The following is a 12,322-nucleotide window of genomic DNA, read 5'->3' as shown; positions in this document are numbered from 1 at the left end:
CTGTAATTGGGCCTCCTGGCCTGTTGTGGTGCAAAAAAAACTTATGTTTTGTATTTGGTATTTTGATTTTCATATTTAATAAGTGTAGGGCGTTTATCCAAATATACACAAATTTTGATTTACTCTTGTACCTACCGAAATTAAAAGGGGCTAATTTATTTTTTGAAAATAAGTTCCCTTTTTTATTTATTTTTTATTTAAATTTATTTCAACAGAGAGGAAAAAAGTCTGCCAGAATTTGGACATACTAACGTTGTTGAATTAAGCTACTTTTATTTCAGTTTGTAATCATTAAAAATAATAGGCGCAGAATATCCCTTTTAATTATTTTGTGTACCATTAAAATAAAAAGAGAAATAATCAAAATAAAAAAGGTTTATTAATAGCTATAATTATGCAAAAAACAATACAAATAAAATTAAATATCAGCGTATTTTCAATAAACATGGATGTATGAATATTCATTTTTTTTATTGAATGTGCCGGTGAGTTTGTAGTAAAGGATTTTAGCCCATCAATATGATGCTATATAATATTAATTTTAAACGGTAAAAATTTTAAGCCGTAATTATTTTCATGAAAACTGCAACGAAATTTTTATTCAAAAAAAAGTTTGAATGACTACAATGTTTATAGGGACAACTGCAGAATATTTTTTTTTCAATTATGTATCCTTTGGGGCGTTGATTTTATTATATCAGGGACATTCATCACTAAGTGAGACGCCATGGACATTCATTGCTAAGTTAGATATCAGTGACATTCAGAAACAAGCTTGACATCAGGGCCTCGATTATGATGGGAAGATAAAGACGTCATACCTTGACGGTATAGTTGAAGATAAATTCCCTCTAGCGATTACAAAGACATACTACCGCCCACCCACCTTCAAGTTTTGGGTAGGTACATCGATATGAACCAAGGGGAAGCGTTCGTCGTGGAACACATACCTGCGCTCTAAAATGACAGCTTCAGTATGACGTCATAGTTGAAGATAAAAGTCTCCCGACCGACTATAAAGGTACACTACCGATTCCCCTCACCATCAAGTTTTGGAGTAAGTACGTCGATTTATACCGACGGGTCTAGAACCCCTCGATACGTTTATCTACGCATTAAAAATTTTGTTCTACTAAGCATTTTTTCCTTTCATTATGATTTATTTTTAAAAAATATATTTTTATTATAGAAGCCTTTTTAAACTATAAATGAGAACTATTTTAATGACGTAAGGAACGCGGCCTAATTGTTTGGGGTCATTCCATTGGCTAGTTTCGATCATATGATGTCGATATGACAAGCGGGTAGAACATACCGAGGTAAGATACAGATAGTACCGAAACTTAACTTCTGTTTCGATATATACAGATGAAGATAGCGTTCATAATCGAGGCACTGGGACACACGTTACCAAGTTAACATCAAGGACATTCATTATTGAGCCAGTTGGCATTAGCAAGTGATGTGTCTGTTGAACAATAGGTCTGGGTGACACCAAGTGTTGAAGGGAACGAAATTACTCTCAAAGTTCCATCGGGTGCCGTCTGTAGCGAATTATATAATGTCACCTAAAATAAAACAGTGGGATATCTGTGAAAATATAAATTATAAATGCTTTACCTAATGTTGTTTCGATTTATATATTTAAAAAATATATATATTCAGATAACAAACTTGTACCTCAGAGGCAGACGGATGCAAATCCAGAGTTTGATGAAATTACATTTTGATTTTCATATCCAGTTTATGATCATGTCCATTGATTTTAAAGAAACATGTTTTATAATGAATAAACCAATGTATTAAGATACTGAATATACTAATTAATGTTATAAATTATTAGAAATCACTTAGAGAAAGTAGATTCTTTGGGCTTGTGTTGAACATTTGACGATTTGCATCTGTCTGCCTCTGAGATACAAAAATAAAAATGTACAATCACTATTAAATACAATTTTTATATGAATTAAATACATATATTTACATTAACGTTTCCCTTTACGTAAAAGAAAAAACAATTCTTGTGAACATAATGGGGAGTGACGTCTTACATTAGTTTGTTTATTTTATTTTTAATTATTAATATTTTTAGGATAACATATAAATTACAAAAAAGAATTATAAATGTAACCTTTACTTCTTTCTTTCATATTTTGTATTCCTGACTGCACTAATTTATATTTCGCTATGTCTTTTTTGTAAATAAACGCCATACTATTATAGCATGTGAGGGTTTATATTACAAAAATGGCGCTATATAAGTTATCCATAATAATAATAAGCATTGTTTTTGAAACTGATTATACTTGGAACGAAAAAATGTACCTAAGTTTGTAAGTAAAGTCACTTCGATTTTTTTATCACAAAATTCAAATATTTTTATCACAAAATTCCAATATTTTTTATAAGATAATTAGTTGGTTTTCTCAAATACATAGGTACTACCTTTTATTTACCGTTAAATGAGGAACTTCAGGCCTACGGGAAATTAGATTCAATAAATGATTCCGATAAAGTTTCATGAAAATATAGATTTTTTTTTTTCAATAAAAACGAACTGTTTTGAACGACGTCACTAGTGCATATGAATCAAACGATGATAAGAGAGTTGGGTAAGCCGGTTTGCTTACCGTCAACGGACCAATCGGCAGAATTGACCGAGAAGAAGCGGAAGAGAACTTGGGACGTCACGCGCGGAATTTCAGAAATACAAAACTTTTTTTTTTAAATTGATCTAGTCTTTACAATTTTTTTTTTTTTTGTTTGAACCACTGAACTTCCTCGCTGTATACAAATAGATTTTGGGTAGAAAATTCAAGTTTAACTACTATAACGACATGCATTAGTAAATCTCTTTCAGGCGTGAAGCGTAATCTAATCACCTTAACTTCATCATTCGATAAAGATAAGCTCGAATTTATGCCTACAAATACACTACGATGAAAACGAAGGTAAAATTTCTTTTAATGTCATCTAATAGTAAATATTTTAAATCAATAGGAAGCTCTCGCAGAGTTTTTCAGTCAAAGAATACAAAAATTGTGATTTTTACCTGTGAAGGTAACTTGCCAGTGTTGACATTAGCAATCCCAGGAAGTTGAACATCCCCCGTGATGGGGTTGTAAGTATTACACCTGGTTTTAGCCAAAATACAGCTCGTCATGTTGGTGTAGTATCGGATGTTATCATTGTCCAACGTGACGTTTACAGCACCCAAGGTTCGCACTTCCCGTGCGCACTGTGCTATCTGAAACAATTCAATTAAGTGCCTAAAATATGAATCAAATGAATAATGCATAATGATAATCTTTCATGTTGTTTATTTGTTTCTGGTCATTTAAATTTGTTTAGAACATTATCACGAATCTTGACGCCACAACAACCAATACCAAACACGTCGCGTTTTTCTTGTAACGTATTTATATTAAATTTCTTTTTCTCATTTATGTATGAAAATATTCCATCTCAATATCCATATTGATTTTGAAAATGCAATTAATTATTCTAAATCCATTTCGTGTATTTTTATTGGTATTCGTAGTATGTGATATTTCCCAATTGCCATAATTATATTATATTTTTAATATTAACAAGAACTTTATGATGCGTACATTATGTAAGGCTGAGACAAGCATTATCGACAAAATCAAGAAAGGAGCTCTGCGCTGGTTTGGACATGTAGAACGAATGGACAGCGAGAGAACGGGAGAACGACGAAGAATATTTACAATGCGAATGTTGATGGATGCAGAAATAGAGGAAGACCGAGAAAGACATGGCATGACCAAATCCAACAAATACTTAAAGATGGACATGTCAAAAGTCGGAATAATCGGCGCGCGTGCATGAGAAGATGTATGAATGTAGAGGAAGCGAGATCTGTATGCAAAGATCGAGTGTTGTGGAGTTCTATCCTCTCTGCCTATCCCTACGGGGAAACGGCGTGATGGTTTGTTTGTTTGTTTTGTTTGACAAGAACTTTTAGCAGTTGCTATTGCGAGTGGTTAGCATTTTTAAATACCATCATTATTCAACATTATTTTTGGTACGTGTACTTGTACACACACAAATCTGGATTTTCTCCCAAGGGGGAGTAGGAATATATATTTTTTTTTATTTATATCCCTACGGAGATGAGGTAGAATTTTTTCGCTCGAATATCCATAATCCTGAATTTGAAAAAATTCTACCTCATCTCTGTAGGGATATAAATAAAAAAAACCATCATTATATATGAAATTACTTAATTTCTCGGGAGAAACATGTGCTCATACGCATACTGTTATTTTTATTTATTTATTTAACAACATTCTACATATATAAGTTGATTACTGAGACACAGTTTATAGTGACTCAAGCAGGAACGACTTATGCCAGTGTACTTGCCCTGATTCGCAAAAAATCCGTTTTGAGTAGGGGCACGCATGTGCATTGAACTAAACGTGACATAACGCATGCACATAAAATCAAAATAAAGATAGATTAAGGATCCACAACAAAACAAAATACTAGAATAAAAGTTAAGCAAAAACTGTAGTTTACGAAAACAAACTGATTGGTACTTTGGATATTGGCAAAATATGTTTTGGGATTTAGGTACCTACTGATTGTACGGCAAATAAAACAAAAAAACAAAACACCTACTACATTATTTGAGTTGGATCTTCTTAAACACCGAACAAATTCGCAAAATCCGCTTGTACAGTTTCCATTAATCGGCGTCAGTACTTGAGTTGTTCCTGAAATAATCTAAAAAAACAAGTATATGTTTTAATAAATTTGATTTCCCAGAACCAACTAGACTGTCTAACATTTTCTATATTCGTAACATCAAAACCAATCATCGGAAACATTCTACCATCCCTCGTATATGTAATAGTCTTGATTTATTTTACACACATACATAAATGTTTTAAAAGGCTATAAAAAATGGATAGTGGAGCTAGGTAGAAGTAAAATGAATTATCTCATTCGCCCAAAACAATATTGAATCAACTGCTCCACAAGCGTATAGCTTATGTTAGGTTTTTGTTATTTTCATTGTGCGTTTTGTGATATAGATAAAATAGATGTACATATATACCTAGTTTTTAAAACAGTCTGAATATTTTGTTAATTATCTCTGTTTATTAAGTTTGTCTTTTTTGTTTATTCTCAATTGTAAAAACATTTCAAAAAAGTATATTGTTAAGTGTCCTTGGCACGGGTTGGATAGTTTGTAAGAGTAAAATATGAATAAATAAATAAGATAACTAATAGGCTTGATTCAGAATAACAGAGAATAGACGTTTTGTATTTTTTTGCTGATTATTTCTCGTCAGCAAATCAAATGCAATTTTCCACTCTTACTTTCCTTCGTGCATCCTTCACCACTCCTCGTCGATTTCCTTATTTTCCTTCCCAGTATCTCCTTGTTTTGTCCACATATCTTTTATTTTAATACATAGTATATTTATTCTTCATACAGTTTGAACGACGCGTCGTCGCTTTATTTTAGTATAACTAAGCGAATACATATTATTGGATGGCAGGCCTTAATTTTTTTACATGAACATTTTTTATAGTTTCTATTTATAATCATTTAACCTGTACATCTGTTTGTATTCAAAATAAATAAAATAAAATAAAGTATTAATATAACAATTTCTCTGTAACGATGATTAGCACGATTATCTCGAATAATCTGATTTTTGTTGCTATTTAACTGAGTAGAAATTTGAGTCGTCCACTTACCGCTAATCTTGTAGCACACGAGGCATAAGAAGTACCAGTAAAATACATGGTAGCGCAAGAACTCAAACCGATGAGCTGTTCTTGACCCTAAATATAAAGAAAACATATTTTAGAACAGATGGTCAAGAAAGGTATATTTTATTTTGTTTAACAAATTTACGGACAATGTCCAATTTAAACTAATTATATAGTGTTGCAAACAAAATGAAAATACGTATATGCATATACAGTAATCAAAATAAAGTAAGTAAAAATAAAATAAAATAAAATTTAAAGAATAAGAAAAGAAAACAGACTTATAAAAATAATGTAAATGGTTCAAAATATAATAATGAACATACATACATAATTACTGAGATCGTATAACTAAACTACTATTTAGATGTTTTGATTGCTTTGTTGTTGTACAGGAAATGCACGATTCACGTTCCGCACTGTTCTTAAGACGATAGTAGGTCAGGTGACAGTGGGCATTGGTCTCCGGGTGTATTCCACAGAGTAATATGAACCGGATTCTGATTTCGTGGTAGTGTAGTGGACCCATGAATCAGAAAATTGAGGTTCGAACCCAATATTTAGTCGTTTAGACTTACTTGAAAATGACCCAAAAATTTGAATGCGTATTTGAGTAGGTACAATATAAAAATATAAATATACTATTGGGGAGATTTTTTATGGGGTTTTTTTTAATCGAGCGGTGAAAACTGACAAAATAATCCTTCAGGTTCTATGAACAATAATTAAGGGTGTAGAATTTTGTCGGAAGTAGAAACTCAACGTTCTTATACATAATTAATATAAATAAATCATTACCTTCTATCTACCGAGGCATATTATGCATACAGAACCTTCTAAACATACCTCACATTTTTTCTTAACACAGGAATTACCAATAATATTAATATTACTATAAAAACATTTTACTACTCAAATGCCGTTCATATAAGTTTTACTAAAATACTCGTAAAAAATACTTTCAACCCTCATTATGCATCGTCCACCGTCTCTAGATAGTAGATAGTAAAGTCTTCATAAACTCTTTACTGCTCACTAGTTCGACTCCATCTAGAATATGCTTCTCCAATTTGGTCTTCATTCTATAGGACTCATATTGACCATATCGAGTATGTCCAACACCGTTTTAGGATAAAAGTGGCATGGTTGCTCGGATTGCAAAGGGGTAATTATTCATATAATCTGTCTTCATTTGAGAAACGTAGAACTGAGATCTTCTAAGCATTTTCTAAATACTTAATTCTATAATTGATGTCCCATCTCTGTTTCAATTAATTTCTTTTCATGTTCCCAACCATGTCACCAGAAGTCAACATCTGCTATTTATTAAATCTGCTAAGAGCAACTTTTGTTTTATGCCCCAATGTCCAGAATGTGTAGATCGGTCAATTCGTCACACAAGTTGAAATTCTATGGAATAGATCTTCCGGCTTTTTGTAGATATTTTTGCCAATAAAACAGTGTGGGATGAAGATGGATTGGCATAGTTTAGCTCGAAGATTTACATGTTTATCGTGTTTATTAATTTATTGTATACCATTTTTTAATTGTCCTTGTTTGTCTTTGCAACATGGTTTTATATTACTTTTGTTCAGTTTCTTGTACATATGTTTCTTCATGTAACTGTTGTAATTTGCTTATGTCGTATTTTTAGTAAATAAATAAACAAATTACAAGAATTTATCAGAGATACTGTTTTTTGGAATAAACTAACTTTTCATTTGTTCTTTTAGGTTTATTTTTTGTTTCTTATTTTAACATATTTATAGTGTGTATTTTTTTCCATAATGTAAGAAAAAAATACAAAAAAGATTATTAAAAAAAACCTATTTCGCAATGCCTTACGAAATAAATTTGCCTTACGATTTAAATAAAGTTAATATTTTCATGGTTAAAAATGTATTTTAACGTAAATAAGTTATGGATTACAACTTCAATGGAATCGAGATTAAAAAATAATCACCAAAGATATGTATGAGTAATTACTTAATTCGATATTATCTAATGTGGAAGCAAGACTTAATCCACTATCCATTGTTAAACACCTGTTATCAATGTTCCGCATTCGTGAAAATGTCCTACCTACCTGAGCACTGTGTACATGACAAACAAAAGTTGTACTAATGAAGTAAATATAGAATCGATAAGAATTTTCCTACTTTAATATATCAATGAGATACCCTTTTTATTACTGAATTTATTGGACGCAAATCCCAACTAAATGTCCCCAAAACCGGCGTCACATTATTTCTTCTTCTTCTTATGGTTCCTCTCCCCGATGGAGGTTGGAAATCATCATTGCGATTCTTACTTTATTGGCAGCTGCTCTGAACAAGGACTGAGTGCTGCAATGGAACCAGTCGCGCAAGTTCTTAAGCCAAGAGTTGCGCCTTCTACCTGCACTGCGTCTCCCTTCAATCCTTCCCTGTAGAATGACTTTTAAAATTTTATATTTTTCACCTCTCAAGTTTTCTTTTCTTTATGGTCTTCAGTACCTCTTTATCTTTTTCCATCCGTCGGAGAACAGCATCGTTTCGGACTCTATCCACCCAGGAGATTTTTAATATCCTCCTGTAGCACCACATTTCAAAGGCTTCGATCTTTTTTGAAGTGTTTTGGGTGAGTGTCCACGTTTCGACGCCATAAAAAAGTACTGAGAAGACGTAACATCGAGTAATGCGCATTCGGAGGTCTAAATTAAAGTCTCTACTGCAAAGAAGGTCACGCATCCTGAAAAAGCAGTCTCGTGCCACCTCTATTCTGACTTTGATCTCTCGCGAGTGATCCCATTTATCATTCAGCCAGCATCCTAAATATTTATATTGATGAACTTGCTCAATAAACTGCGCTCCAAGTTTTAAAGTCATTGGGAAAGTTTGTGGCTTTTGCCGAATAACCATACATTTAGTCTTGGGAATATTCATCTCTAGCCCTTTATTCAAACTTGCCGTGTAAACTTTGTCCAATAATAGTTGCAGGCTTTCCATACTATCTGCTAGAAGGACAGTATCATCCGCGTATCGGATATTGTTTATAATTTGTTCATATATGCTAATGCCGTTTGTTAGTTCATTTACCGCATTTCTAAAAATGGCTTCCGAGTACATATTAAAAAGGAGAGGAGACAAAATGCATCCTTGCCGGACTCCTCGACATTTGTCTATATCCGATGTCAATTCATCATCCACTTTCACTGCAGCTTTTTGATGCCAGTACTTAAAACGCCTTAAAAAATATACATTGTTGTGTTTGATGGTCGGAATTTCAATTACTGAATATTAAATAATATTTAGTACCAAAAAAGTTTTGAGTATGTCCAAATGTTTGAAGAAAGGCTGGATTTCCTCTCTGAGGAGTTATTTAGGTCTAAATTTGTGGCAATAGAGAGGGCGTTGGAACAAAGAGGGCGACAAATTTAGATCTAAATAAACATTTAGACAAAGATTTACTCAAAATATTGTTGATAAAACTAACTGGTGTATTATTGAAAAAAGGTGTTTGGCTTGGTTTAATAGTCTTTTAACAAATAAATTAAATTAAAAAAACTTCTGAACTTCCTTATTGAAGTACACCCAAATACAAAAAATTAAATTAAACTCAACATGGTTCCCGGCACTACGCACTGCAAAAATGACACGGAATGTGCCTGCTGCTGACTACGACACGGTATAAATTACTAGTACATGAACACATATTTTCTTCTACAAAACACTCAGTTTACCCTGAAGATGGCTCCTGCCATGGTAACTGAAACGTCTCACCTACTACGTCTAAACCTACTCACCCATAGATAATTATTAACATATTACAACAGAGATAAAGAACATTTCAGAGAAGGTAATATAGAAGTCTAAGACAACAATGTTTGAGTATGTCCAAATTCTTGCAGACTAGCTGGATTTCCTCCCTAGGGTGTTAATCATGTTAAAATTTATTTCAACAGAGAGGGAAAACATTTTTGAGAAGGGAATGCGGAAGTCTAGGCATTTACAGAGCTTTTTTTTATTTAGAAGTCTACAGGGCTTATGACTTGTCATTGGCTGGTTTAAGTGGCCACTCAACAAATCCACCTGGTCCATGAAGAAGTATAGAAATCGAAAAAATAATCAGGTGTTGCCTAGTATGTAGGTGAAATAATTCAATTACACGAATCTCACCCGCATTTTTTATTTTTATTTTATCTCTTACAAACTAGAATTAATAATAAAAATAATGTGTCCTCACTGGGGTTACCCGTGCCGAGGACACTTAACAATAAACTCTTCTTTTTTTTAAATATTTTTACATTTGAGAATAAACAAAGAAGACTAACTTAATGAACAGAGATAATTAACAAAATATTCAGACAGTTTTAAACACTGCGTATAAATAAAGGTTTCAGCTCTTTAACTTCACAAATATCAACAGGTGAAATAATTGAAGGAATATAGATCTTCAAATATGTGTCGACCTCGTAATGTAATGGTCAGCGCGTTAGCCTGCCATGCAAGAGGTCTCAGGTTCGATTCCCGACATGGTTGATATGACATATTTATTCAAAAGGGTGTTTTCATACTAGAATATTTCATAATCCCTGGACTGGTACCTGAAGTGTAAGATTGATCATCATGTAACAAAAATGTTCAAGAGACGCTGCGATTGGTGTACCAATGCAGTGCCCTAGGCACCATTAGGCGCGGAAAGGGAATGATGATGATATGTGCAGAATGATGAATGCTACAGTGTGTAAAGTTGCCACTTAAACCAGCCAATGACAGATCAAAAGCCCTGCAAATGCCTAGACTTCTATATTACCTTCTCTGAAATGTTCTTCATCTCTGTTGTAATATTAACAGCTCCCCAGGGAGTTGAATCCAGTCCTTGTCTAGAAAAATTTGGACAAATTCAAAATATTGCTGATAGATAATTATTGTTTTTTTCCATTAAAAAAAAATAATATGCTTCTAAGTTTACTTCAAAGAAAAACTTTGTAAAGTTGTGGTTTCATATATCAATAACTTTATGGTCTGGTGGAATGTTTCGGCTGGGGCCTTTTTTAGGAGCTGCTCCTCAAGATGTCCCTCATCCGGTGTTACATTGCACCCTTTTTAGTTTACCGTGAATATAACCTGGAGGCACGATGCAAAGTCTGGATGAGGATTTACAGGATCTTCAAATAGTGATAAGTCACAAGGAATTGTCAATAGAGGCAATATTATACATGATATAATAAAGTTAAGACATTGAGGGGAGATCCTTAAGCCCACCATCCACCCGCAGCTGTTATAGAGTCCTGGGAGACTCTCTGTCAGCTGCGCATAGAGGAAAGTTATTATAAATATCATTAAGGAATACAAACTCTATGCAGATTAAGGAAGGGAGAGGAGGATGTATGAACAGAGGCTAACTGGTCATCCCCACCCCTCAGGATCCCCTCAATGCCTCTGTTTTTTTAGTTCAAAAAAAATATATTTACACAAATAATTTACATAAATAAACGTATCCAAATTTATAAAAACAATTTCTTAAAACTATGGTAACACAACAAACATAAGTAAAAACAGGGTTAATTACAATGAGAGAACGGCTTTGAATAAAGAAGGACTCCCTGGGTGGTCAGAGGCAGAAGATCCGAATACCACCTCTGTAAGAGGAGAACAAAACAAAAGAACGTGTGCGTTCTGCTCGGAAGGAAGCACAGTCCCAACTGAATGAACATCCCACAGGAACAGTTGTCTGTCCTAACATATTTTACCCACCTAGGCGTCCGGGCATCTGAGGAGCTCCCAACGCGATACCCAAGTCCGGACAAACTGACGGAAGAGTGCAAAATTCGAACTGTTGGCCATCAGATCCACATTCCACGCTGGTCGCGCGACTCCTGTCAGACCATTCAGCATCTCATCTCTGGCAGCATCCAATTGCACACAGTGCCGCAGGATGTGTTCGATGAGATAACTCCGCAAGCACAGCTCGAGACGAATAAAGTTAAGACAGTAAAATGTTTCAATGATAGCAGGACACCAAACGCCGAACACTCTCAATGGGATCGGAAGTTCCTCGTCATTAGAGTGTCCTTCGCGAAATGTTAATGTGGGGAATCAAAACCTACGACAAAAAGTCGTCCTCTAAATTTAATTAGCTCTAAGACTAGTATAAATGTATAAATCTCACCTGTGGCAAGGAAGTGTACCTGACGAAACATCCGTAACAGCCATCTCTTGCAGTTGTATTAAGGGCTTGAGCTGTACTGCAGACCAAGTTGAGGAGGTTCAGTAAACGGGCTCTTAAAATATCAAAAGATATTCATTATGTTATAGCAAAAATGTCATCGGTTAGTATAAACTTTTAATTACGTCATATTCAAATAAAATATATCTTATATTTAATCGTTATGTGATAACTTAGTCCAATTGTGTAAATAAATGCTTACGTTGCTAGTGTGAAACGTCTAATTTAGAAAAAATAAATAAATTCTTAATTCAATTATTTACCCTCCAACATTTGCGCACGTGTTCACATTTTGATATGTGTTCCAATTAAACAATCCACCCTTAAAACCTCCAATTTTACTTGTAAACTCTTTTTTGTAAGT

The 12,322-nt window shown here is 33.6% G+C and overlaps 1 protein-coding gene across 1 annotated transcript; it reads right to left on the bottom strand.

Moving 5' to 3' along the window:
• Positions 1 to 674: 674 nt before the first annotated feature.
• On the bottom strand, positions 675 to 12,322 carry LOC148274785 (uncharacterized). Its single transcript, XM_088236603.1, has 6 exons — positions 12,222 to 12,322; positions 11,902 to 12,013; positions 5,734 to 5,820; positions 4,645 to 4,749; positions 3,053 to 3,247; positions 675 to 1,568 (listed from the first exon to the last, which is right to left on the bottom strand). The coding sequence occupies exons 3-6, from the start codon at positions 5,779 to 5,781 to the stop codon at positions 1,422 to 1,424; spliced, it is 495 nt and encodes a 164-aa protein (XP_088092729.1). The 5' UTR covers positions 5,782 to 5,820; positions 11,902 to 12,013; positions 12,222 to 12,322; the 3' UTR covers positions 675 to 1,421.

This window comes from Micrasema longulum, unplaced genomic scaffold (genome assembly GCF_059751315.1).
Source record: "Micrasema longulum isolate JH-2025_06_02 unplaced genomic scaffold, ASM5975131v1 h1tg001582l, whole genome shotgun sequence".
In the NCBI taxonomy this organism is placed as follows: domain Eukaryota; kingdom Metazoa; phylum Arthropoda; class Insecta; order Trichoptera; family Brachycentridae; genus Micrasema; species Micrasema longulum.
This window is presented reverse-complemented; position numbering and strand designations above follow the sequence as displayed.

Coding starts and splice junctions, on each gene's coding strand:
- LOC148274785 (XM_088236603.1), bottom strand. CDS start 5,781: ATGTATTTTACTGGTACTTCTTATGCCTCGTGTGCTACAAGATTAGCG. Junction 4,750..5,733: donor CGTGTGCTACAAGATTAGCG/GTAAGTGGACGA, acceptor TTGTTTTTTTAG/ATTATTTCAGGAACAACTCA. Junction 3,248..4,644: donor GATCCAACTCAAATAATGTA/GTAGGTGTTTTG, acceptor GAATTGTTTCAG/ATAGCACAGTGCGCACGGGA.